Source organism: Triticum dicoccoides, chromosome 5B (assembly GCF_002162155.2).
Source record: "Triticum dicoccoides isolate Atlit2015 ecotype Zavitan chromosome 5B, WEW_v2.0, whole genome shotgun sequence".
Classification (NCBI taxonomy): domain Eukaryota; kingdom Viridiplantae; phylum Streptophyta; class Magnoliopsida; order Poales; family Poaceae; genus Triticum; species Triticum dicoccoides.
Genome location: NC_041389.1, coordinates 645,871,040 through 645,898,529, shown reverse-complemented (window position 1 = coordinate 645,898,529; position 27,490 = coordinate 645,871,040). Strand labels below are relative to the sequence as shown.

Sequence of the window (27,490 nt, the reverse complement as noted above, 5' to 3'; positions counted from 1 at the left end):
GCATTTGGTAGTACTTGACATGCACAAATGTCTGAACCTGAACTCGCACTGCAGGTTTGGGATGCTTCTCGGTTTCTTCAGCTTGCAACTCAGAGTTTTTCTAATAACCAGACCAAGTGAATTTATCAGATTCAGACGATTGGTAGATACAACTATTCGTCCCACCGCACAGATGTAAAACTCCATAGCATTGCAAAATCATGAACAGACGGATGACAGCAAGAGAATTTACTATAAGTCAGAGAGATTTCTGACATTTTTTTTTTCCAAAGCAGAACAGATCATACTATATCAACACCATTACTTAAACAGCGAACATTAATTCTATTACGAAGCATTAGTAATCGACTAAGCCTTCTTGGGGGACTTGGCGGCCTTCTTGGGCGACTTGGGCTCCTTCTCAGCCGTCTTCTTGGGGAGCAACACGGGGTTGATGTTGGGCAGCACGCCGCCGTGCGCGATGGTGACGCCGGCGAGCAGCTTGCCGAGCTCCTGGTCGTTGCGGATGGCGAGCAGCAGGTGGCGCGGGATGATGCGGGACTTCTTGTTGTCCTTGGCGGCGTTCCCGGCGAGCTCTAGAAGCTCGGCGGCGAGGTACTCGAGGACGGAGGCGAGGTAGACGGGGGCGCCCATGCCGACGCGCTGCGCGTAGCGACCCTTCTTGAGGAAGCGGCCGATGCGGCCGACGGGGAACTGCAGCCCGGCCTTGACGGATCGCGCCACCGCCTTCTTCCTAGGGCCGCCGCCAAGCTTGCGCCCCACCACGTACTTCTTCACCTTGGAGACGGCGCCGGTGGCCGAGGCGTCCATGGCGGCTAGAGTGGCGGGAGTGTGCTGCTGCGGAGAGATTTGGCGATGGGGATTTGAGATTTGAGTGTTGTGTTGGACGACGGGTTTGGGCAGACTATTTAAACGGCGCGGGAAGGGGATGGTGTGGGCCCGATGATCCGCGACCACAGGCAATGGACGGTCGGATCGGTGGCGAATGGACGGCAGCGATGCGAAAATTACACTGTGCATTCCTATCATTCAGTCAATATTTTGTCAACCGAAGAAATAAATGGAAGGAAACCCATAAAGCGAGGGGATCATTATTTGGATACAAGGTTTTTCACTAGGAATCTTTTCTCATGAAAAAAATTGGGTCAAGGAATGAAACCACAAAATTATAAATTGGTTATGTAAACTCAAATCCATATGACATGCCAGGTATTATCAGAAATTTACTCTTTTGTTTTGTACGGGCGTAATATGATTATAAATTTCCTCTCTCTTGAATTTTGGTGTAAAAACCGTGTGAAACAGTAAGAGCTAGTTTGTAGATTTCCGAATTTATGTTTCTTGCGGGATTACATAAGCCTTTTGTATCTCAAATAGCTTTGAAATAACAGGTAACAGGAACACGCCTGTTGCAATTAACATGCTGGAAATTCACTACGATGGCAACACGAATATTGTGACGTTACGGCAAGCGTCTTCCGCAACCGCGAACCCTTCAAATGTCATCCGTACTTTAGGCTTGAATTTCGGATAACATTATGGTGTACAAGATGAACACTAAACGAAAATAAAAAGGCAGAATAAGCACCTTCATGCACAATAAACTATGTATACGAAAATATCATCATGGTTAGTGTAAGCCCGTCAAACAAGAAAGAGTCGGGATGTTTGCTTTTGCTTTTGAGTGTAGTAAATTCTCCTCATTCATCTATCTTTGTGATCCATTTCTTACCTGAAAATCCAAATACATAAGATAAGGCATCGTCTTTCGCTTTGACGAATTTGGACCTAGCGAAAAGGTTACCAAAAGCTTGTTTTGGATTGGACCCCTGAGCTGCCCGGCCAAACAATTGGAATGGGCCTGGCTGGGTTGCGTATGTGTGTTTGGATGGACATTAAATTGCACGTCTTTCCCTCAAAATCACTAGTATTATAACAAAGTACTTTTAACTACGACTCTAGTCAAACAAATTTCATGTCATATAACCTTGTATTTATGGAGTATAATTATTGATCGAATGCATGTTTTAACGAAACAAAACACGCCTTGCTTTTGGGAATGGAGGGAATACGCATCTATAGAAGAGAACTAATCTGCATGCTGCAGGCCTCCTAGGAAGCTGGCTACTCCCCGTCTTTCTGGTGAGGGGGCGTGGCTGTGAAAGGCAGGAAGAAGAAGAGGCAATGCACCTTAGGTGCTGCCGATGAATTGCTCAATGAATATATAGTACAGGTACAACACAAGGCGCGGAGCCCCCGGCATAGCGACGTTGCATGAGATCATGGAGATCATGCATGCAAGACGTGCGCACGAGGGAGAGGGGAGAGAGTTGGCTGCCTATCTGTTAACAGTGGCAAAGGATTATGTTGGTTGTGCTTTTTTGGGTTCTCTGTTCGGTGTTCGTCCGGCTGAGTCAGGTGTTTCGTCATCGCTTTCGAGTGCACCTCTGTGGCGTCAAGGATCCGTCGCTCTGCTGCAGCCGAGCCGCCATGCTCACCCCGGCTGATACAGTCTGATGTCCCAACACCACCGGTGCCAGCAGTGTGCTTGGCGGCACTTACACGACGGTGTTGTCCTGGCCTGCGGTTATGGCCACGACGAACTGGCCGGCGCTGGCAGCACGTACGCGCCACCGGATAGCGTGAGTTGCTTGGATGGACGCTGGGGCTTTCGTGCTCGCCCATGGTGTGCAGTGCAGGGCGGAGGCGACGGGTTTGTGGGAGAGGCGGCGGACTGCAACTTGTAGATTGATGCCATGGACAAGGACCAGGATTACCAGCGCGCCCCAAGGAACAGGGTCACCGCTGCGTCGCCACTTCCTCCCCCACCACGGCCCGCTTCTTCCCTGTTGCACTCCCGTTCAATGTCGTCCTGCCCGTTGCGCCCGGCGCCCCTAGTCTCCTTTCCGCATGGCTGCGATGGTGACTGTTAGCAATAAGCCACGGCCAGGGCGTGTCGGGTGCGCGTACGTGCGTGCATCGGACATGTCGGGCGCGGTCCGGTCCGCGTCGGGTGCGTGGCAGGGTGGCGTGTGTGCGTGCATGTGGAGCACGGGGTGTGCGTGGGCCAAGTGTGTAGGCTTAGGGCCAGGCCGTTGGCGAGTCGTGCGGTGTGCTCGTGGCTGATCTGTTGGAGGCCCGCCGTGGACCGCGCGCGTCGTGGGCACGAGGGGAGCGGGCGGATCGTGCGCACGAGGTAGAGGGGGCGTGGGTGCGTGCCCTGGCGCCGGCTCTGGCTATAAGACCAGTGCGGTGATCCTTGTAATGGCTGGGGCGTCGAGTTCGTGCTCGGGAGAAAAATTGGCCGTTCGTGCGGCAGGCGTTCGAGCGCCGGAAAAGCTCTCTGTGTCCACCGTGTCTCCTTCCTCCTCCCTTCTTCTTTCTCCTTGGTTCGAGCCAGAGTGAAGTGTGCAGAGAGAGAGAGAGGACTCCGGCGAGCTAGGGTTTAGGGTTTTGCGCCAACAGTGACGCACGGGAGTTGTCCATTGAAGCCATAACAGAGAACATGAAGCAAACTCAGGCCGCACCGTCGTGCCGTTCCCATCATTGCTGCCGGTCTTCTGGCCGTCGAAGTGGTCTTGAGTCTTGACCTAGAACTCGACCAACTCACTGGCGCCTCGAGCCCATCCAACTTGCCGGCTGCTTAGCTCGCGCCCAGCCGCCAAGTCGACCTCATCCACTCATACCCGCCAGGCCGCCGGCGCCCCGTCGAAGACCACGCGAGGAGGCACTCCGGCTGCCTCCATGTAAACTGCAGGACGGCGCTCGCACGGCGGCTGCCTCGCCCTTGCGGCATCTCCTCATGGCGCCGGCGTCGTCCTAGAGGGTAATTCTCAAGCGCCCCCCCAATCGGTGTCCCTGGCCAACGTTGTCTCCCGCCAGAGCCTCGCCGGTGGTGTTCGCCCGGTGGGGCTGCGAGGTGCAGCTCTGGGAGCTCCAGCCGCAACACGTGTGGTGCATGATGAGCATGGACGCGCCGGATCCGTACCTCTGTTAGATGCATGTTAGGTTCAGCAAGAAAATATCTTCATGTCATATACTGTAAACAACATAAACTACGGCCTACAGGCAACCGCCGAGCTCAGCTCCTTCCTATGGATCGCGAGTCGGGTCGAGGGACAAGGAGCCAAGGAGGGGGAAGCTGGGCTGGGCGGAGGAGTGGCCATGCAGAGTGGCGGTTGCAGCAGTACGGGGGAGACAAGCCTGGTGGCGAGCGGTCAATCCATGGACCCCGGCGTTACGCCGGTCGAATGAGAGGACCGGAAAGAAGAAGACGACAAGGGTGATGCACGTGGCACGCCACGGGAGCCGTGAACCCCAATACCCCATTGCTACGGCCGGCGAGCTCTCGCATTGCCGACGGCCGGAAGAGGAAGTGCAGCACCTCCCCCACGGCCTTGCCACCGGCGATGCCGCCGAGCAGCGCCGCAGCCACGTGGTGAGGCGGAACAATGACAGCACGTCCGACTCCGACACGCCGACACTGCAGCAAGGTCGTCTGCGGCGTGGCGACCAGAGCCGGTGAGCATCTACTGCAACCACGCCATGGCGCTCCGGGTCTTCTCGTCCCACGCTGGCGTCGGGACCTCAGCGTCACGGGAGAGGCTCCTCTGATGTGCGGCAAGCCGCTGCTGCGATGCGCGCTGGAGGCGTTCTTGTCTGTGTAGCTCACCGAAATATTTTACACCGATGACACAACACCGTGCATAAAATTGACCAACTCCGGTGATATGTGAACGTACGTAGCATGAACACAATCGACCTTTGGCTGATCGAACGGCGGGGGCATCCTCGACATCACCACCGTGGATAAACTCAAGTCAGTCGTGGGAGGACGAACTCGGCCCCCGGCCACCAGCCGCGTCGAGCCCCCGACAGTGCTGATGTCGAGGATGCCCCCGCCGTTCTTGTGATCTTGTCGAGCGAGCTGGCGTTCGCCATCTGTGCCGAATGTATCTTATGATCAGAGTCCGGCCGCAGACGTCTCCGAGATGATGTTGTACTTGACTCTCCGTGTGTCCATGGCGGTATCCGATCGTGGCGTCACTTGGACCAGGCCGCGAGGATGCCACGTCCGACCACCGTCGGACACGAGCGGCGTGCTCGTCGGCGGGAGCAACCGTCACACAGGGTACGTGTTCACCGGACGCGTGGAAGTCGATGACGAGGAAACTCAGGCGCAGCGCCGGCGGATGAGTCGCCGCTCTCGTCCTTGGGCACGACTGCCCTGGTCGCCATGGCGTCGGCTGTGATGAGGTCATGAGGACCTCGTCGACGAGGACTATACGTGTACGGCCGACAACCTATAATCGGCCGGGCACGAGACGTGGAGGACAACCGTGCTTAGCAAGGCGCTCTTCAAGGACGGCACGGCGTGCCAGCACTGCTGCCAAATTAAGGCTGCACTTCTTTCTACTCCCTCTGTTCCTAAATATTTGTCTTCCTAGAGATTTCAACAAGTGACTATATACGAAGCAAAATGAGTGAATCTGTACTCTAAAATATGTCTACATACATCCGTATGTAGTAGCCCATTTGAAATCTCTAAAAAAATAAATATTTAGAAATGGAGGGAGTATATATTATAGTAGATGCATGGCAGGTTCAAATTCTTTGCATTCCCCTTGGAAAGATCTTGTTTCTCTGAATTTAATCGTCCTGCAGAACCAGCGCGAAGAGATCAGCGAGCCATCCAAACACTGCAGTAATTGAAGACGGCCATGGAATGCCTACAGAACAAACTAAAAATACTATATCTGGTACTGTTTCTGTTCAGGGGAGAAGCAGAGAGTCGTGTGCGGGACTTCGGGCTCCTGTACTGCTGGTGATATGGCTGCTTTTGCACCCGGTCCTCTTTCGCTATGTGTGCGTGATCATGTACCCAGTATCCACCAGCGTTTCTGCTCGTGTATGTATACACATACAAGTAAATTGCACAAAAACCGACCGTCACTTCTCCTTTGTATCTGCCGAAGACGCAAGTAGCCCAACGGGACATGCTTGTGTGGAGTTGAATGACAACACACAGAGGTCTTTTGGCGAAACTGGGGGCTCTTTGTCTAAAGGAAGGGCAAAGTCAACAGGCCAATCCCAGTTAGTTTCAGAATTGGAAGACCATCACATTGATGGCTACGTTATATCTTTTTTTGCCAGAAAACAACATGTCACAGGAGGAGCATCGCTACAACCTTGCCCTCACGCATCACTGGTTGACAGAGGGCCAGATCTAGGATTAATTCGCGAGCGAGGAGGCCGTGTCGGCCATGGCCACGGAGTACCCAAACTTCCTCGAGGAGCAGAGAGCGCTCCACGAGGTCATGTGCAACGCTCGTGCGGTGATGCCTGACATGTAGATGGCACTGGAGGTCGCAGACGGGAACGTCGGCAGTTGTGTGCCATTGTTGGCGCCGCTGCGACCACGATGTCGATCCGTCCATGTTCAGGCAACGGACTCCAACGAGGAAGAGTAGGACATGGGAGACGGCGGCGCCTCGTGTCCTATGTGGGCCAGTCGGTGTCACATATCTTCTCTTCCTCGCATGCGACCGCAACCTCACTTCGCCGGCTCACGGCTGCGAGCATGGACACGGAGGGGAATAACAAAATTTTGGAGGACGGGCGTTGGCTGGAGATTTAGACTAGGTTAGGGTCCGGACGCTTTTGCTTAATGAAGATGTCGAAAATGTAATGAATGCAGTCAGGTTTAAATGAAATTTATCGGGTTTGCATGAAAATCGTCTCGTTTATTCAAATACCGTTTGAAATGTATGTGGACACGGTTGGATGGCCGCACAGGCAGAGCTACGGCAACGTCGAATGGGCCGTGGCCCGCCCATCTTTTTACAATTTTACACTAATTCTGTTACTTCCGGGACTTAAAACACTAGCACACAAACTGTTTTCTACTATTTGGCCGGCCCAGCCGGCCCAACAATGGGTTTCAAGGTCGGCCACAAAAGATGGCATATCACTGTGCGCGCGCGCGTGGTAGGAAGAAAGAAAGAAACGGTGCACGAGCGCGCGCGTTGGAGAATTGGAACGCATGGCGGCACGCTGGCCCGATGCTCGCGCGGTGCGGCCAGGGAGGGACTGCTGGTTGATTTGGCGCCCGGTGGTGCGCGGGATGGAATGATGCGCGCGTGATTTGGCGCCGGGTCGATCGGTCGATCTTCTAGGTGGATGGATCCGATCGTGTCGTGTGCAACAACAACGAACGGTTGGAGTGGAACGTGACGGCCGCCGGCAAGCCACGGACACGCGCTACCACCTGTACTGCACGTCGTCGGCGCATGCACCACAGCGGATCATTGGCATGGCACGGACCGAAGGTTGAGAGCGGCTCTACCAAAAACAGCTGATCTGATCGGACCGGATCCTATGTGGTAGTGGAGACGACCGAGGGAGGGAGAAACAGGACAATGGAAGGGGAAGGAAGGGACACGTGTCTTGGCGGCAAGAAATGCAACGGTGAAAGGGAGGCGGCAGACAGGAAGCCAGGAATCGCCGGCCGTGGCGGGGCGGGGACCCTCCAAACTCCACTTCACCCAGCCTTGCTCGCCAGCGCGGGCCAGCCGTCTCGGCCAGGCCATTGGCAATGCATGCATGCACCAGATGATCTCGTCCGCACCCGTGTCCACCTGGGGTCCCCTTCTCGGCCTGCCATTGGCGATGGGCATCCGTTTCGCTCCTCCCCCACAAACTTTTTCCCTTTCCTTCCTTCCTTCCATTGGTATTTGCCGCGGAACATATGCGAGAAAGGAGGATCGCGATGGTGGGCCCCAAGAAACCACACGACACGACCATGACCACGACCAGGGGAGGGAGGGAGGTGGAGGTGGTGGGACCCAGGGTGGCTCACACTGCTGCCTTGTTTTATCATCTTCCCTTCGCTTCCCTTCACCAATTTCTGTGGAGTGATTCTTTGTTTGTTTGTTTGATTCCATCTCTCTTTCTAATCGGCGTATAGGTAGCACTGCCAATGCTCACCAGCCGCGCCTTCTTCCTTTTTCAGACGGAACGGAACACGACATCTGTTGAAATGTTGTCACAAACTAACTAATGCACTGCTGTGTATGGGGACTGACCTCACTCCCCATACTCAGCCTATATCCTGGACGGATATAGGGACGCCCGCCAAGTTGGACCCATCTGCAAATTTACTAATCCTCCCACTTCGACTGAGCTCCTCCCGCCTTCGTCCTTCATTTCCTGCCTCCCTCCTTTGCTCGTTGTTCACGTCTGCGGTCGTCGACACCCTGCTGTCTGCCACCATGGCCACGGCACGGCGACGGATCGCCGGATCCTTGCAAGGTGGAGAACCTTGCCCGGAAGGATTGCCGCCGGAGGCAGCGCGAGTGTGAGGTGTTGCAGAAGGTAGCGGCCGGCGGACCGTGTCCCGATGAACCTAGACCCTGAATCCGTTTGGTGCATCGGAAAAATTATGATCCTGGCCAGGATCAATTGCTAGTCTCACTGACTAAGTTGGTCCACCTGTCATATTCACCATCTATCCCAATTCTTGGCAGCACTATGTGTGTACATGTGGAGGCTGAGGCGGCGCCGCCTCACGCCCAAGGTGGTGTGGGAGGAACACTAGGAGAAGGCCGCCATGTACAGCTCGCAGCCCGATGACCGATGCACCTCACCGCCGATTTGCGCCTGCCGCGTGATGCCGGTCGCGTACAGAGGAATCGCGTCTTGGCATGTAGGCGGCCACCTAGTTGTATTCCAGCTGGAGCGTCACGCCGACTGGACACACGGCGTGCCTGTCTCGCGCTCACCATAGTCTAGTCGCGGTGGTCACGGCCTGCCGCTTCTGCGCCCTCCCAACGGTTCACGAGGACGTCAGATGAGCTGCACTAGAGCACCGGCGCGACGGCGAGTGTGTTCACCTCATGCTCTGCTTCACCGGCGTTTGCACGGCCGAGTGCTTTGTCTCCTTCCCCTGCTGTGTGTCACCCACAAGGTCACCGACAAGTACAAGCCATTGATTATTAGTGTGATGAATCAAAGAAGTTTCCGTCGTGCACTCAACCAGAGAAGCAAGGAGGTCGTGCATCTTCGTGCCGTGATGCAATCCCGATCATCTCGGCTCCCTTTTTGCACCGCCGGCCATCACCTCGACATAGCAAAATTAGGCAACGCGCCTTGCATGGTGTGGCCGTGTGGGCGCGTACGAAGTAGGCCGCGCACTTGCCGGACGGACGGAGACGTGAGGAACAGGCACGGACGGGCAGGCGGTGTCCTGTGCACGATCGTGCGGCCGGCGCGCGGGCATGGAGAGACCGATCGACAGACGCGTACAAGGAGACGCGCCCCTGGCCGAGATCATGGCATCGCTGCAGCACATGGAGATGGAGGACGAAGGCGTAGTTGCCATGTAAGCATGTAGGCCCGTGCGACCAGTGAGAGCAACGAGCGAGGGAGAGGGAGGCGGGTGGGGTGGACCAACTCCAGTCCACCCTGCCCCCTGCTCGGGTCGGCAGCGCGGGCCAGCCGTGGCAGTGCATGCAGCAGAGCAGATGATTCGTACCTGGCTCCTGGTCCCTTCTCGGCCTTCCTTCCATTGGCAATGGGCATTGCCCGTGCATCCCTTTCCTTCCCTCCCCCACAACTTTTACCTTCCCTGGCTTCCATTGGGATTGGGGTTGGGCAACAGTAACACGCTGGCAGGCGACAGAGGAGGATCGAGACGCAGGTCTGGGCTGAGCTCCGGTGATCTTCCTGCCGGGCTCCAAAGCCGAGTAGTACTGTAGAGTATATCCCCACCCCAGAACCCACACGACACGCCCATGACCAGGGTCCAGGGGAGGGAGGGAGGTAGTGGGGTGGGATCAAGCATGTGGAAAAGCAGCCAAGAAAGCTCTCACAGTGCTGCATGCCACCTTTTGTTTGACCGTATCATCTCCCCTTGCTTCCCTTCGGTAATTTCATTTCTGTGCAATGGTTTTTGTTCGTCTCGACTTCTCCTTTCAATGGGCAGGTACGGAGGGAGGAAGTACTGCCAATGTTCACCTTCTTCCTTTTCCTTATAAACTGGACCAATTCTCTTCCTTCTCAATGAAATGCATGAACCCCCTGCCCCTTTCGAGGTGTTCTCGAAAAAAAACATCTTATGGAATGTTGTTACAGACTAGTGTACTGTACATCCCCATTGTAGTATCGTAACATGGATATCTACCATCTTACGGCAGTGAAACTCCCGTCTTGTATCTTGTACTAGTAGTTACCACAAAGACAAGTTTGTCACATTACAAGCTTTCGACTTGACAACCATCTTACGATTTGGATCTCTACTATCTACTCTTGTCACAAACTGAAGGGATTCAGTGAAATAACATCGCTTCAGTTACGCTGAATCTTTGACGAACAACTGCAAAAGAAAAAGGCTATCAACCGACAGTCAACTGCATAGAGGGAAATGAGAAATAGTCTTTGCAACTGATCAAACATGCTTCGCAAGGGTTATTACAAACTCCTCTCACGGACATGCAAAACGTGCCCAAAACACTCCGGCGTGGATTCAGCCAAAGCATCATTTCGTATTCAACGATTTCTTCACACCCTGAAGGGCACCCCCACATGACAGTTGATACAATCAAGAGGAGCGCCCCCCGTGCCAATGGCGTACTTCACACCGAGATTCATGAGCAAGTTTACCAGCAACCCTGCTAGGACGACTCCCACAAAGTTGGCGGACAAGCCTGACCAGAACGGCATGGCAAGGACAGACGTGATGATAGCGCCGGTCCATGCTCCGGTGCCTGGGAACGGAACGGCAACCAACGTCATCAGCCTGATCAGCCACTGGAACTCCTCGACAGGCGCAGCATTTCATCACGCCCGCTCGAGAAGAGGTCCATTGTCCGGGTCACCCCAGCGCTTCTTTGCGAGTTTCTTCAGGTAGAGGATGATGAATGGCACAGGCACCATGTTCCTGGAGAAACAGAGAGTAGATGTAAAGTTCTATGTATATTTAAAAAAATATTTTCTAATATAGAGCATGAAACTTTTTCTGAAGAGAGATGTCAAAGTTGCTGACACTAGAGTGACAACTTGCAATTTACATTTCAGCCGCGCCACTGGAAATTGACCATAAAACATCATCATGGCCCATTATATCAATCACCAGGATAAGAAAAACTACTAGTAAAACCAAATGCAATTTCAGCCGCACCGCTGAAAAATGACCATAAAACATTATCACGACCTATATATCAATCATCAGAATGCAGAAAACACTAATATCAAATGCTAAACTGTCCAGCACTTGGCTTCAACATCATCACGATTTTGCAGACGCGGATGTCACACAAGTACATCACCTTCTCCCCCCTCCCTCACTCTCTCTTTTGTCTTCTGCACACTACAGAAATCAATTCACAGTGCATGCAGAATTTTTCGGAATGTTGATATACTGGCATTTTGCAGGAGGTTGTTAAACACGTTTCACATAGAGGCGATGCTGACGTTTGTAGTAAAAGGCGAGGAGTTGAGTCACGTGGTTGGGACTAAGGAGGAAGAGCTTGAGAGGAAGATCAACATGTTCATCTGATCCTCCTTAACCTAACTAAAAACCTGTACTTCAATATTAGTACCAGGTCCTAGCTTCTCTCAGTGGAAGGGGGCACCTATGCTTTGTCCATGTTGTACTGCAAATTCTCCCTTTTAAAATGCTACCAGTTGTAGTACATTCATCTTAGGGATGTCAATTCAAAAGAAGAAACAAGTCGCAGGTATCAGTTGAACCACATTCATGCAATTCCTATAACATATTTCTTCCAACCAAGAATTAAACACATGCACGGATCTATAATGGATTAATAGTCTCCAGAATTCGTCAAATGAGCAAATCAAAAGGAGAGAGGGTGGAATGTTCTCACTGCTATTCAGAGGCGATATGCAAAGTCGGTGAGAAGGAGGTCTCACTGGTAGGCGTGCTATGCAGCCGACTTCAACACCGAGTCACCGACACAACATGGAGTTATCAGTGGGCTTTGTGTGCTGGACGGAGAGTGAAATGAGAGCCAGCGTGCCCAGACTGGTAAAGCCGTGCAACTCCTGCGTGCAGAGATGCTCGAGCGCCTTTTCATGCAGCACATCAGCCAGCGGCTCTCGGATAGTCGAAGTGTGAGTGGCACAGGATTGGATTTCGGGATTAGTCAGTGATGGTAGGATGAGGCGGAGGGAAGGGAGGACAAAGACAGGAGGTGAGGGAGGAAGAAGGTGAAATACCACCCACATGTGCAAAGCCAAGGTGAGGTGCATGCCACTCGAGCAAAACCATCAACCACGCCATTACAGCCGTTGCCAAAACCAGGCAGGGAGTATTGTGCCTTGTGGTCCTCTGTCTCCGGCTGCGCTAGTTATGTCATCTCTGGTTGCTGCTTCCAGTTGGTGGATGCTCACTAAGATCTTCTTGTTCGTTCACCGCATTGTTTTCTTCAATGGATATAAAGCTCCTGAACTGGAACATGAGAGGGTTGAACAACCCGGCTTGGAGGAGGTCGATACAGAAATTTGTCTCAGCTAACCAGTGCAACATTGTATGTCTTCAAGAAACTGAATTGGCTGATGTTGATAAAAAAGTATTGTGGCTGAAGTCCTGGGCAGCAGAGTTTCTGAGGACCTCATCTTCAAAGCTGCTAATGGTACAAGGGGTGCGATCCTGGTTGCCAGCACAGATGATTTTGATATTTCCTTCCACAAGAATGCCTCCGGCTCTCACTTTATTACTGATACTATTACTGATCTGACCAATAATGCCGCTTGGTCCATCTCTGGTGTGTATGGGCCTCCGGAGGACAGTGACAAAATTCTTTTTCTGAACGAGCTTAAGAGCATAAAGAAGAGCGTGTTGCCTGATTGGATGATTCTTGGGGACTTTAATCTCATTTGCCATGTCAGTGACAAAAGCAACTCCAACATTAATCTCGGAATGATGGGACACTTTAGAAACGTGATTGAGGATTTTGAGCTCTGGGAAATTGCTCTTAATGGAAAGAGGTTCACCTAGTCTACGGAGAGAGAGAGAACACGGCTCATTCCAAAATCGATCGAGTTAATCTTGGGAGCTGATCCACTTGTAATATCAGTTGTCTCTGGCCTCAACTGCCATTTTGCCACTGTCTAATGATCCTCCAGAAGATGGATGTCAAGCACTATAAGGGGTTCAGATTTGAGGCTTGCTGGCTAAGGATGGAGGGATTCAGAGAGAAGCTGCTTGAGGCTGGGCTAAACCTGCTTGCTTTAAGGATGCTCTAAAGATTCTGCACATCGAGCTGTCAAAAACCGCTCATGCTCTGAAACTGTGATATACAAGATTAAAGAAGGAAGTGAGATTCAGACATGAGGTAGTCAATGAGGTGATTTTCCAGCTGGACCTTGATCAGGAGGAATGAGAGCTACTCCCTCCGTCCCATAATGTAAGACGTTGTTTGTCACTACACTAGTAGTGACCAAAAACGTCTTACATTATGGGACGGAGGGAGTATTTGCTACGGAATGAAACCTTCGTTTTCTCTTGAAATCGAAGCTGCTTGTCTTTGCAGCGCTTGACAGAGTGAGATGGCGTCAGAGATCTTGTATTATGTGGATCAAATCTGGAGATGCAAACAGAAAAGTTTTTCACGTTACAGCGAATGACCTGGAGGAGGAAGAATCACATTCTTGTTTTGAAAAATCTGAAGCGGGAAGAGACGTCTGACATGATCCTAAAGCTCAGGTGCTGCTGCATCACTTCAATCCCCTGCTCAGGGAGGCTTGCCAGAGACCTTATGGGGCTTAACTGGGATTTTTTTTTTCCTGCAGCTCCACTCCGCTGATCTTCCGCACCTTGACGATACTTTCTTGCTTATGGAGCTCAAAGACACCATCTCTATCTCCATGCTGAGAAGACTGAATGCCAACCTCTCTTGGACATAATTAAGCCGTGGAAGGTAAAATTCATGTCCGGAAAGGGTTGTCTAACGCTTATCAATTCTGTGCTGACTGCGCTCAGAAGTCACAACCTCCTTGTTCACTGCTTTTCCACTGTCCAAGTGGATTATCAAAACGATAGACAAGATTAGGAGAAATTTTCTCTGTATCTGGATAAGAGGCGCATGAGGGTAAGTGTTATTAAGCTAGGTGAAGGTCTGCTCGTCTAAATACTGTTGGTGATTAAGGTTTTTGATCCAGTTTTCCTTACAAACTGGATCAGCAACAGCCTGAGGGGTGACTCTTGACTTTTGCCACTTTTGAGCAATATATTCAGGTGGGAGAACTCTTCCTCCGGTGATTCCGCAAAAAAAGATTGTTGGGGATTAGGAGTAAAAGATTGGAGCACTTTAGCAGGGCGTTGCTGTTAAGATGACTATGGTTCAACTGGGACAATGTGAACAGACCATGGAAAGGACTGCCTGTTCCTTGCAATGAGACCGATCAGCAACTCTTTGCGACCTGCGCTTTGATTCACATTTGGAATGGGGAAAAGGCCTCATTCCGGTTCGGCAGTTGGCTTGATGGAGTCCCTCTGAAAGATATGGCGCCCGGCTTACTGGTTGGCCTCTAGGAAAAGTATCTATGTTTGTGATGGGATCAGGGGAGGAAAGTGGATGAAGGACCTTGAAAGGATTAACTTGGAGGAGGAAATTGACATGTTCTTGCAGATTTGGTCTAAAGCGCTCAGGGGAGGGGGAGAGGGTCTTAGAAGCTCACAGCCTGCAACTCTTAATCGGCGGTGTCGGCAAATTCATTGTAACGACCTCCTTAAGATTTGGAGTGCTAAGGCGAGAAGCTTCTTTTGCTAAGCAAAATTGGTTTGCCTTCTCTTCCTCTCATCCTAGAGCCTCTGCCATTGCCCTGAGGTCTTCCGTCGCTGGCCGGTGGAGAAAACTTTCACACGGGGTAAAAAATCCCCAATGCCAGAAGATGGCGTCAATGGCGATTCATGTAGTCTGTCCCCTGTGGAAGGAGCGCTGCCATGGGATCTTCCAAAATGCCCAGGCCTCCTCTGATGAGGGCATGTCTTTAATTCGTGCTGAGTGTTAGACCTTCAGTGCATAGGCTAGGTTGATCGACAGTAAGTGGCATATACTCCTATTTTTCTTTAGTTTTCTAGCTGGTTTTGAGCAATGTACATACTTCTCCCTTCTTTAATGCAAACTACGAATGATAAGTCTGAACTGAAATTTAGTCAATGCACCACCGGCAATTAATAGAACATTTGGCGTACACAGGCCTGGGCGGACAGACACTAACCTGACATCAAAACTGCCAGGACGGTCAGCTGGACGGGGTGACGGCGCATCCAATACCCGGCCGGAATTGCTCCGCGCAGCTCTAGCACCGGCAATGTGGCAATTATGAACACGACGGCGTCGTCGGGCCAGCCGAGGCTCCGCAGCGACGCCGCCACCCGCAGCCCGAACCCGGACGCCTAGATGGAGTCCTCGGCCGCCGCGAGTGCCGCGCCACGGCCGCCGAGCAGGGCGGCGGAGCCCAGGAGCGCGCCCAGCGCCAGCCGCCCCGCCCAGTCGCCGGGCGCCTGGCCCGGCTCCTCCGTCGCGTCACCGCCGCCTCGCGCCGGCGTCGGCGCTCTGGCGACGGGAGCGAGAGCTTTGCGGGGAGGCGGCGGGATTCCGGGAGGAGCAGAGGCTGGATCCCTCGGGCGGAGCGCGGGCGGTGGAGCCGCGAGAAGAGGCCTCCGTCTCCAAAATGTCAGCGGGAGAGGCGAGCGCGTGGCGGCGAGAAGTGCGGCCGCCATGGGCCCATGGCTGTCTGGATCGAGAACAGAGGATGCTTTAGCTTGCCGTCGCGGCCGTGGTGCTCTGCGGATTTTGGTCGGTACGGACGGTGGTTACGAGGAGAGGAGGGCTCGTCGGAGTTGGTCTCCTGTGTTTCAACTGTTCAACGAGCCACACGTGTGTCCGGTTTTTCTCTGGTTCAACTGTTCATTACTCCTATAAACCAGTCTAGTTCACTTTTGGTTTTCTAGTGTGTTTATACCGCTGAAAAAATAGCACACTACAGCACCACTAATAGCCAATTATAGCCTCGCCAAATAAATTAGTGTATAATAGATTTTGTAGTGTGTTTAAATCACTGAGAAAATAACACGCTATAGCACCAATAATAGCAATCTATAGCGTTCTAAGCATTTTCTAGCTAAATGAATCAGTGTATAATGTTGTTGGGGAACGTAGCAATAATTCAAAAATTTCATACGTGTCATCAAGATCAATCTAGGAGATGCTAGCAACGGGAGAGAGGGAGTGCATCTTCATACCCTTGAAGATCGCTAAGCGGAAGCGTTATAAGAACGCGGTTGATGGAGTCGTACTCGCGGCGATTCAAATCGCGGAAGATCCGGTCTAGCGCCGAACGGACGGCGCCTCCGCGTTCAACACACGTACAGCCCGGGGAAGTCTCCTCCTTCTTGATCCAGCAAGGGGAGAGGAGAAGTTGAGGGAGAACTCCAGCAGCACGACGACGTGGTGGAGGAGCTTGTGGTATTCCTGCAGGTCTTCGCCAAGCTCTACGGAGGAGAAGGAAGAGTTGGAGGAGGAAGGGGCTGCGCCAGGGAAGGGGTGCGGCTTCCCTCTATCTCCCTCGCTATATATAGGGGGAAGGGGGGAGGAGGAGGCGCCCTAGGGTTCACTAGGGGAGGGGCGGCGGCCATAGGGGAAACCCTAGATGGGTTTGGGCGCCCCACCCCTAGGAAACTTGCCCCCAAGTCAGGAGGGGTGGCTGCCCTAGGGGAGGCGCCCCCACCTCTCCACGTTACGTGAGGTGGGGTGGGAGGGGCGCACAACCCCTTAGTGGGCTGATATGCCCCCTCCCCTTGGCCCATAAGGCCCCCCAACGCTTGTCGGGGCCTCCGAAACACCTTTCGGTCACGCTGGTCGTCACCCGGTACTCCCAGAACAATTCCAGACTCCAATACCCTTCGTCCAATATATCGATCTTCACCTTCGGACCATCCCGGAGTTCCTCGTCACGTCCGGGATCTCATACGGGACTCCGAACAACCTTCGGTAACCACATACTATTTCCCATAACAACTCTAGCGTCACCGAACCTTAAGTGTGTAGACCCTACGGGTTCGGGAACCATGCAGACATGACCGAGACACCTCTCCGGCCAATAACCAATAGCAGGATCTGGATACCCATATTGGCTCCCACATGTTCCACGATGTTCTCATCGGATGAACCACGATGTCGGGGATTAAATTAATCCCATATACAATTCCCTTTGTCCACCGGTATGTTACTTGCCCGAGATTCGATCGTCGGTATCCCAATACCTCGTTCAATCTCGTTACTGGCAAGTCTCTTTACTCGTTCCGTAACGCATGATCCCGTGGCTAACTCATTAGTCACATTGAGCTTATTATGATGATGCATTACCGAGTGGGCCCAGAGATACCTCTCCGTCATACGGAGTGGCAAATCCCAGTCTCGATTCGTGCCAACCCAACAGGCACTTTCGGAGATACCTGTAGTGCACCTTTATAGCCACCCAATTACGTTGTGACGTTTGGTACACCCAAAGCATTCCTACGGTATCCGGGAGTTGCACAATCTCATGGTCTAAGGAAATGATACTTGACATTAGAAAAGCTCTTAGCAAACGAACTACATGATCTTGTACTATGCTTAGGATTGGGTCTTGTCCATCACATCATTCTCAATGATGTGATCCCGTTATCAATGACATCCAATGTCCATGGTCAGCAAACCATAACCATCTATTGATCAACAAGCTAGTCAACTAGAGGCTCACTAGGGACATGTTGTGGTCTATATATTCACACATGCATTACGGTTTCCAGTTAATACAATTATAGCATGAACAGTAGACAATTATCATGAACAAGGAAATACAATAATAACCATTTTATTATTGCCTCTAGGGCATATTTCCAACAAATGTCTCACTAATAGTGTATTTTAAAGGCGGTGCTATAGCACACTATTTTTTTTTCATTGGTTTAGACTAGACTAGATGTTTCTCGTGGACTCTAGAAACTGCACGGGTCCCATCCTATCACTTTATCCTCTCGCATCGATCTGGCGCAACCGCATCTTCTTCTCGTCTTCCTTCTCCGGTTCAAATCCACCCTTCCTTATACATCAAAAGTGTCGACTCCCCGTGGCCGTCGAACGACGCCCCGCCTGTACCCATGGCAGGGGAGCACCTCATTTCCCCGACCTCGCCCACTCAACTGTGCCTACCATGGCTGGCTATGGGAGCCAATGGCCACCGACATGGATTTCTTGGGATGGGCTGCGTAGCATCATGACATCCTCACACATGACCTCACCATGACGCACTCTTCCCAATGCTTCTCCCCGCTGGACGGGGGAGCCAGTGTTGGAAATATGCCCTAGAGGCAATAATAAATGGTTATTATTATATTTCTTTGTTCATGATAATCGTCTATTATTCATGCTATAATTGTGTTATCCGGAAATCGTAATACATGTGTGAATATATAGACCACAACGTGTCCCTAGTAAGCCTCTAGTTGACTAGCTCGTTGATCAACCGATAGTCATGGTTTCCTGACTATGGACATTGGATGTCGTTGATAACGGGATCACATCATTAGGAGAATGATGTGATGGACAAGACCCAATCCTAAGCATAGCATAAAAGATCGTGTAGTTTCGTTTGCTAGAGCTTTTCCAATGTCAAGTATCTTTTCCTTAGACCATGAGATCGTGCAACTCCCGGATACCGTAAGAGTGCTTTGGGTGTGCCAAACGTCACAACGTAACCGGGTGACTATAAAGGTGCACTACGGGTATCTCCGAAAGTGTCTGTTGGGTTGGCACGGATCGAGACTGGGATTTGTCACTCCGTATGACGGAGAGGTATCTCTGGGCCCACTCGGTAATGCATCATCATAATGAGCTCAATGTGACTAAGGCGTTGGTCACGGGATCATGCATTGCGGTACGAGTAAAGAGACTTGCTGGTAACGAGATTGAACAGGGTATCGGGATACCGACGATCGAATCTCGGGCAAGTAACATACCGATTGACAAAGGGAATTGTATACGGGATTGATTGAATCCTCGACATCGTGGTTCATCCGATGAGATCATCGTGGAACATGTGGGAGCCAACATGGGTATCCAGATCCCGCTGTTGGTTATTGACCGGAGAGGCGTCTCGGTCATGTCTGCATGTCTCCCGAACCCGTAGGGTCTACACACTTAAGGTTCGGTGACGCTAGGGTTGTAGAGATATGAGTATGCGGAAACCCAAAAGTTGTTTGGAGTCCCGGATGAGATCTCGGACGTCACGAGGAGTTCCAGAATGGTCCGGAGGTGAAGAATTATATATAGGAAGTCCAGTTTCGGCCACCAGAAAAGTTTTGGGGGTTATCGGTATTGTACCGGGACCACCGGAAGGGTCCCGGGGGTCCACCGGGTGGGGCCACCTATCCCGGAGGGCCCCATGGGCTGAAGTGGGAAGGGAACCAGCCCATAGTGGGCTGGGGCGCCCCCCATGAGCCTCCCCCCTGCGCCTAGGGTTGGAAACCCTAGGGTGGGGGGGCGCCCCACTTGACTTGGGGGGGTAAGTTACCCCCTGGCCGCCGCCCCCCCATCCAGATGGGCTCCTGGCCGCCCCCCCCTCCCAGGGGGCCTATATAAAGGGGGGAGGGAGGGCAATAGTATTATAGCCTTGGGCGCCTTCCTCCTCCCCTGCTACACCTCTCCCTCTCGCAAAAGCTCGGTGAAGCCCTGCCGAGACCCGATACATCCACCACCACGCCGTCGTGCTGCTGGATCTCCATCAACCTCTCCTTCCCCCTTTCTGGATCAAGAAGGAGGAGACGTCGCTGCACCGTACGTGTGTTGAACGCGAAGGTGCCATCCGTTCGGCACTCGGTCATCGGTGATTTGGATCACGGCGAGTACGACTCCGTCATCCACGTTCATTGGAACGCTTCCGCTCACGATCTACAAGGGTATGTAGATGCACTCCTTTCCCCTCGTTGCTAGTATACTCCATAGATGGATCTTGGTGAGCGTAGGAAAATTTTAAAATTCTGCTACGATCCCCAACAGTGGCATCATGAGCCAGGCCTATGCATAGTTACTATGCACGAGTAGAACACAAAGCAGTTGTGGGCGTTGATGTTGCCAATTCTTCTTGCCGCTACTATTCTTGTCTTGTCTCGACGGTATTGTGGGATGAAGCGGCCCGGACCGACCTTACACGTACGCTTACGTGAGACAGGTTCCACCGACTGACATGCACTAGTTGCATAAGGTGGCTAGCGGGTGTCTGTCTCTCCTACTTTAGTCGGAACGGACTCGATGAAAAGGGTCCTTATGAAGGGTAAATAGAAATTGGCAAATCACGTTGTGGTTTTACGTAGGTAAGAAACATTCTTGCTAGAAACCTATACAAGCCACGTAAAAAAACTTGCAACAACAATTAGAGGATGTCTAACTTGTTTTTGCAGCAAGTGCTATTTGATGTGATATGGCCAGAAGATGTGATGAATGATATATGTGATGTATGAGATTGATCATATTCTTGTAATAGGAATCACGACTTGCATGTCGATGAGCATGACAACCGGCAGGAGCCATAGGAGTTGTCTTTATTATTTTGTATGACCTGCGTGTCATTGAATAACGCCATGTAAATTACTTTACTTTGTTGCTAAACGTGTTAGCCATAGAAGTAGAAGTAATCGTTGGCGTGACGACTTCATGAAGACACAATGATGGAGATCATGGTGTCATGCCGGTGACGAAGATGATCATGGTGCCCCAAAGATGGAGATCAAAGAAGCATAATGATATTGGCCATATCATGTCACTATTTGATTGCATGTGATGTTTATCATGTTTTTGCATCTTATTTGCTTAGAACGACGGTAGTAAGTAAGATGATCCCTTATGATAATTTCAAGAAAGTGTTCCCCCTAACTGTGCACCGTTGCGAAGGTTCGTTGTTTCGAAGCACCACGTGATGATCGGGTGTGATAGATTCTAACGTTCGCATACAACGGGTGTTGACGAGCCTAGCATGTACAGACATGGCCTCGGAACACATGCAATACACTTAGGTTGACTTGATGAGCCTAGCATGTACAGACATGGCCTCGGAACACGGAGGACCGAAAGGTCGAGCATGAGTCATATAGAAGATATGATCAACATGGAGATGTTCACCGATTTTGACTAGTCCGTCTCACGTGATGATCGGACACGACCTAGTTAACTCGGATCATGTTTCACTTAGATGACTAGAGGGATGTCTATCTGAGTGGGAGTTCATTGAGTAATTTGATTAGATGAACTTAATTATCATGAACTTAGTCTAAAATCTTTACACTATGTCTTGTAGATCAAATGGCCCACGTTGTCCTCAATTTCAACGCGTTCCTAGAGAAAACCAAGCTGAAAGATGATGGCAGCAACTATACGGACTGGGTCCAGAACCTGAGGATCATCCTCATAGCAGCCAAGAAAGATTATGTCTTAGAAGCACCGCTAGGTGAACAACAATCCCAGAGAACCAAGACATTATGAACGCTTGGCAGCAGCGTGCTGATGATTACTCCCTCGTTCAGTGCGGCATGCTTTACAGCTTAGAACCGGGTCTCCAAAAGCGTTTTGAGAAACATGGAGCATATGAGATGTTCGAGGAGCTGAAAATGGTTTTCCAAGCTCATGCCCGGGTCGAGAGATATGAAGTCTCCGACAAGTTCTTCAACTGTAAAATGGAGGAGAATAGTTCTGTTAGTGAGCACATACTCAGAATGTCTGGGTTGCACAACCGCTTATCCCAGCTGGGAGTTAATCTCCCGGATGATGCGGTCATTGACAGAATCCTCCAGTCGCTTCCACCAAGCTACAAGAGCTTTGTGATGAACTTCAATATGCAGGGGATGGAAAAGACCATTCCTGAGGTATATTCAATGCTGAAATCAGTGGAGGTGGAGATCAGAAAAGAACATCAAGTGTTGATGGTGAATAAAACCACTAAGTTCAAGAAGGACAAGGGTAAGAAGAACTTCAAAAAGGACGGCAAGGGAGTTGCCGCGCCCGGTAAGCCAGTTACTGGGAAGAAGTCGAAGAATGGACCCAAGCCTGAGACTGAGTGCTTTTATTGCAAGGGAAGTGGTCACTGGAAGCGGAACTGCCCCAAATACTTAGCGGACAAGAAGGCCGGCAACACCAAAGGTATATGTGATATACATGTAATTGATGTGTACCTTACCAGTACTCGTAGTAGCTCCTGGGTATTTGATACCGGTGCGGTTGCTCATATTTGTAACTCAAAACAGGAACTACGGAATAAACGGAGACTGGCGAAGGACGAGGTGACGATGCGCGTCGGGAATGGTTCCAAGGTCGATGTGATCGCCGTCGGCACGCTACCTCTGCATCTACCTACGGGATTAGTTTTAAACCTCAATAATTGTTATTTAGTGCCAGCTTTGAGCATGAACATTGTATCTGGATCTCGTTTAATTCGAGATGGCTACTCATTTAAATCCGAGAATAATGGTTGTTCTATTTATTTGAGAGATATGTTTTATGGTCATGCCCCGCTGGTCAATGGTTTATTCTTGATGAATCTCGAACGTGATGTTACACATATTCATAGTGTGAATACCAAAAGATGTAAAGTTGATAACGATAGTCCCACATACTTGTGGCACTGCCGCCTTGGTCACATTGGTGTCAAGCGCATGAAGAAGCTCCATGCAGATGGACTTTTGGAGTCTCTTGATTACGAATCATTTGACACGTGCGAACCATGCCTCATGGGTAAGATGACCAAGACTCCGTTCTCCGGAACAATGGAGCGAGCAACCAACTTATTGGAAATCATACATACCGATGTGTGCGGTCCAATGAGTGTTGAGGCTCGCGGAGGATATCGTTATGTTCTCACTCTCACTGATGACTTAATTAGATATGGGTATGTCTACCTAATGAAACACAAGTCTGAAACCTTTGAAAAATTCAAGGAATTTCAGAGTGAGGTTGAGAATCAACGTGACAGGAGAATAAAATTCTTACGATCAGATCGTGGTGGAGAATATTTAAGTCACGAATTTGGTGCGCACTTAAGGAAATGTGGAATCGTTTCACAACTCACGCCGCCTGGAACACCTCAGCGAAACGGTGTGTCCGAACATCGTAATCGCACTCTATTGGATATGGTGCGATCTATGATGTCTCTTACCGATTTACCGCTCTCATTTTGGGGCTATGCTTTAGAGACTGCCGCATTCACTTTAAATAGGGCTCCGTCGAAATCCGTTGAGACGACACCGTATGAATTATGGTTTGGGAAGAAACCTAAGCTGTCGTTTCTAAAAGTTTGGGGATGCGATGCTTATGTCAAGAAACTTCAACCTGAAAAGCTCGAACCCAAGTCGGGAAAATGCGTCTTCATAGGATACCCTAAGGAAACTATTGGGTATACCTTCTACCTCAGATCCGAAGGCAAGATCTTCGTTGCCAAGAACGGGTCCTTTCTGGAGAAAGAGTTTCTCTCGAAAGAATTGAGTGGGAGGAAAGTGGAACTTGATGAGGTGATAGTCACCCCTTCCGAACCGGAAAGTAGCGCAGCGCGGGAAGATGTTCCTGGGTGCCTACACCGACTGGGGAGGAAGTTAATGATGATGATCATGAAGCTTCGGATCAAGTTACTACTGAACTTCGTAGGTCCACAAGGACACGTTCCGCACCAGAGTGGTACGGCAACCCTGTCCTGGAAATCATGTTGTTAGACAACGGTGAACCTTCAAACTATGAAGAAGCGATGGCGGGCCCGGATTCCGACAAATGGCTAGAAGCCATGAAATCCGAGATAGGATCCATGTATGAAAACGACGTATGGACTTTGACTGACTTGCCCGATGATCGGCGAGCCATAGAAAACAAATGGATCTTTAAGAAGAAGACGAACGCGGATGGTAATGTGACCATCTACAAAGCTCGACTTGTCGCTAAGGGTTATCGACAAGTTCAAGGGGTTGACTACGATGAGACTTTCTCACCCGTAGCGAAGCTGAAGTTCGTCCGAATCATGTTAGCAATTGCCGCATACTATGATTATGAGATATGGCAGATGGACGTCAAAACGGCATTCCTTAACGGCTTCCTTAAGGAAGAGTTGTATATGATGCAGCCGGAAGGTTTTGTCGATCCTAAGAATGCTAACAAAGTATGCAAGCTCTAGCGCTCAATCTATGGGCTGGTGCAAGCATCTCAGAGTTGGAACATTCGCTTTGATGAGATGATCAAAGCGTTTGGGTTTACACAGACTTATGGAGAAGCCTGTGTTTACAAGAAAGTGAGTGGGAGCTCTGTAGCATTTCTCATATTATATGTGGATGACATACTATTGATGGGAAATGATATAGAATTTTTGGAAAGTATAAAGGCCTATTTGAATAAGTGTTTTTCAATGAAGGACCTTGGAGAAGCTGCTTATATATTAGGCATCAAGATCTATAGAGATAGATCAAGACGCCTCATTGGTCTTTCACAGAGTACATACCTTGACAAGATATTGAAGAAGTTCAATATGGATCAGTCCAAGAAGGGGTTCTTGCCTGTATTGCAAGGTGTGCAGTTGAGCACGGCTCAATGCCCGACCATGGCAGAAGATAGAGAAAAGATGAGTGTTATCCCCTATGCCTCGGCCATAGGGTCTATTATGTATGCCATGATGTGTACCAGACCTGATGTAAACCTTGCCGTAAGTTTGGTAGGAAGGTACCAAAGTAATCCCGGCATGGAACACTGGGCAACGGTCAAGAATATCCTGAAGTATCTGAAGAGGACTAAGGACATGTTTCTCGTTTATGGAGGTGACGAAGAGCTCGTCGTAAAGGGTTACGTCGATGCTAGCTTCGACACAGATCTGGATGACTCGAAGTCACAAACCGGATACGTGTATATTTTGAATGGAGGAGCAGTAAGCTGGTGCAGTTGCAAGCAAAGTGTCGTGGCGGGATCTACATGTGAAGCGGAGTACATGGCAGCCTCGGAGGCAGCACAGGAAGCAGTCTGGATGAAGAAGTTCATTACCGACCTAGGGGTGATTCCCAATGCGTCGGGCCCGATGACTCTCTTCTGTGACAACACTGGAGCTATTGCCCTTGCGAAGGAGCCCAGGTTTCACAGGAAGACCAGGAATATCAAGCGTTGCTTCAACTCCATTCGTGAAAGTGTTCAAAATGGAGACATAGATATTTGTAAAGTACATACGGACCTGAATGTAGCAGATCTGTTGACTAAACCTCTCCCTAGGGCAAAACATGATCAACACCAGGACGCAATGGGTGTTCGATTCATCACAATGTAACTAAATTATTGACTCTAGTGCAAGTGGGAGAGTGTTGGAAATATGCCCTAGAGGCAATAATAAATGGTTATTATTATATTTCTTTGTTCGATAATTGTCTATTATTCATGCTATAATTGTGTTATCCGGAAATCGTAATACATGTGTGAATATATAGACCACAATGTGTCCCTAGTAAGCCTCTAGTTGACTAGCTCGTTGATCAACCGATAGTCATGGTTTCCTGACTATGGACATTGGATGTCGTTGATAACGGGATCACATCATTAGGAGAATGATGTGATGGACAAGACCCAATCCTAAGCATAGCATAAAAGATCGTGTAGTTTCGTTTGCTAGTGCTTTTCCAATGTCAAGTATCTTTTCCTTAGACCATGAGATCGTGCAACTCCCGGATACCGTAAGAGTGCTTTGGGTATGCCAAACGTCACAACGTAACTGGGTGACTATAAAGGTGCACTACGGGTATCTCCGAAAGTGTCTGTTGGGTTGGCACGGATTGAGACTGGGATTTGTCACTCCGTATGACGGAGAGGTATCTCTGGGCCCACTCGGTAATGCATCATCATAATGAGCTCAATGTGACTAAGGCGTTGGTCACGGGATCAGGCATTGCGGTATGAGTAAAGAGACTTGCCGGTAACAAGATTGAACAGGGTATGGGGATACCGACGATCGAATCTCGGGCAAGTAACATACCGATTGACAAAGGGAATTGTATACGGGATTGATTGAATCCTCGACATCGTGGTTCATCCGATGAGATCATCATGGAACATGTGGGAGCCAACATGGGTATCCATATCCCGCTGTTGGTTATTGACCGGAGAGGCGTCTCGGTCATGTCTGCATGTCTCCCGAACCCGTAGGGTCTACACACTTAAGGTTCGGTGACGCTAGGGTTGTAGAGATATGAGTATGCGGAAACCCGAAAGTTGTTCGGAGTCCTGGATGAGATCTCGGACGTCACGAGGAGTTCCAGAATGGTCCGGAGGTGAAGAATTATATATAGGAAGTCCAGTTTCGGCCACCGGGAAAGTTTCGGGGGTTATCGGTATTGTACCGGGACCACCGGAAGGGTCCCGGGGGTCCACCGAGTGGGGCCACTTGTCCCGGAGGGCCCCATGGGCTGAAGTGGGAAGGGAACCAGCCCATAGTGGGCTGGGGCGCCCCCCATGGGCCTCCCCCCTGCGCCTAGGGTTGGAAACCCTAGGGTGGGGGGGGGGGGCGCCCCACTTGACTTGGGGGCTAAGTTACCCCCCTGGCCGCCGCCCCCCCCATCCAGATGGGCTCCTGGCCGGCGCCCCCCTCCCAGGGGGCCTATATAAAGGGGGGAGGGAGGGCAGTAGTATTACAGCCTTGGGCGCCTCCCTCCTCCCCTGCTACACCTCTCCCTCTCGCAGAAGCTCGGCGAAGCCTTGCCGAGACCCGATACATCCACCACCACGCCGTCGTGCTGCTGGATCTCCATCAACCTCTCCTTCCCCCTTGCTGGATCAAGAAGGAGGAGACGTCGCTGCACCGTACGTGTGTTGAACGCGGAGGTGCTGTCCGTTCGGCACTCGGTCATCGGTGATTTGGATCACGGCGAGTATGACTCCGTCATCCACGTTCATTGGAACGCTTCCGCTCGCGATCTACAAGGGTATGTAGATGCACTCCTTTCCCCTCGTTGCTAGTATACTCCATAGATGGATCTTGGTGAGCGTAGGAAAATTTTAAAATTCTGCCACGTTCCCCAACAGCCAGCGCCACAAACTCGGCAGCCTCACCGTCCTCCAGTACCTGGCACCCCTTCGTCGACCCCTGCTGATTTCGCCTACCCCGTCAACCTTATCCCGGTCATCCCCCTGACTCCCCGATTCCTATGCCTTGCCTCGACCGCTTCCACCTTGTCGGCCACCTCCACTACATCACGAGGACGTGTCCTCGACTTCAACTCCAATAACCTCTTCCTCCTATTTGACCGCATGCGGTTTATTTTTTTCTCGCTGTGACCTGCGACCCTACTCCCTGTGTGTTTTGGTGCAAAAATAATGTTTGGTCAGTTTCAGAGGCTGCAATTTTTCTGTTTTTTTAGGATATACATTAAAATACACTGCTTTCCTTTTGGAATTTGATGTTTATTCCTTTTGGAATGAGTACCGAT

The 27,490-nt window shown here is 50.8% G+C and overlaps 1 protein-coding gene and 1 pseudogene across 1 annotated transcript; both read right to left on the bottom strand.

The window, feature by feature from the left end:
• Window positions 1–213: 213 nt before the first annotated feature.
• Window positions 214–848, bottom strand: LOC119306488 (probable histone H2A.5). Its single transcript, XM_037582691.1, has one exon. It carries the CDS (start codon window positions 808–810, stop codon window positions 349–351), a length of 462 nt encoding a protein of 153 aa, XP_037438588.1. The 5' UTR covers window positions 811–848; the 3' UTR covers window positions 214–348.
• Window positions 849–10,303: 9,455 nt separating this feature from the next.
• Window positions 10,304–15,859, bottom strand: LOC119306487 (annotated as a pseudogene).
• Window positions 15,860–27,490: the final 11,631 nt, after the last annotated feature.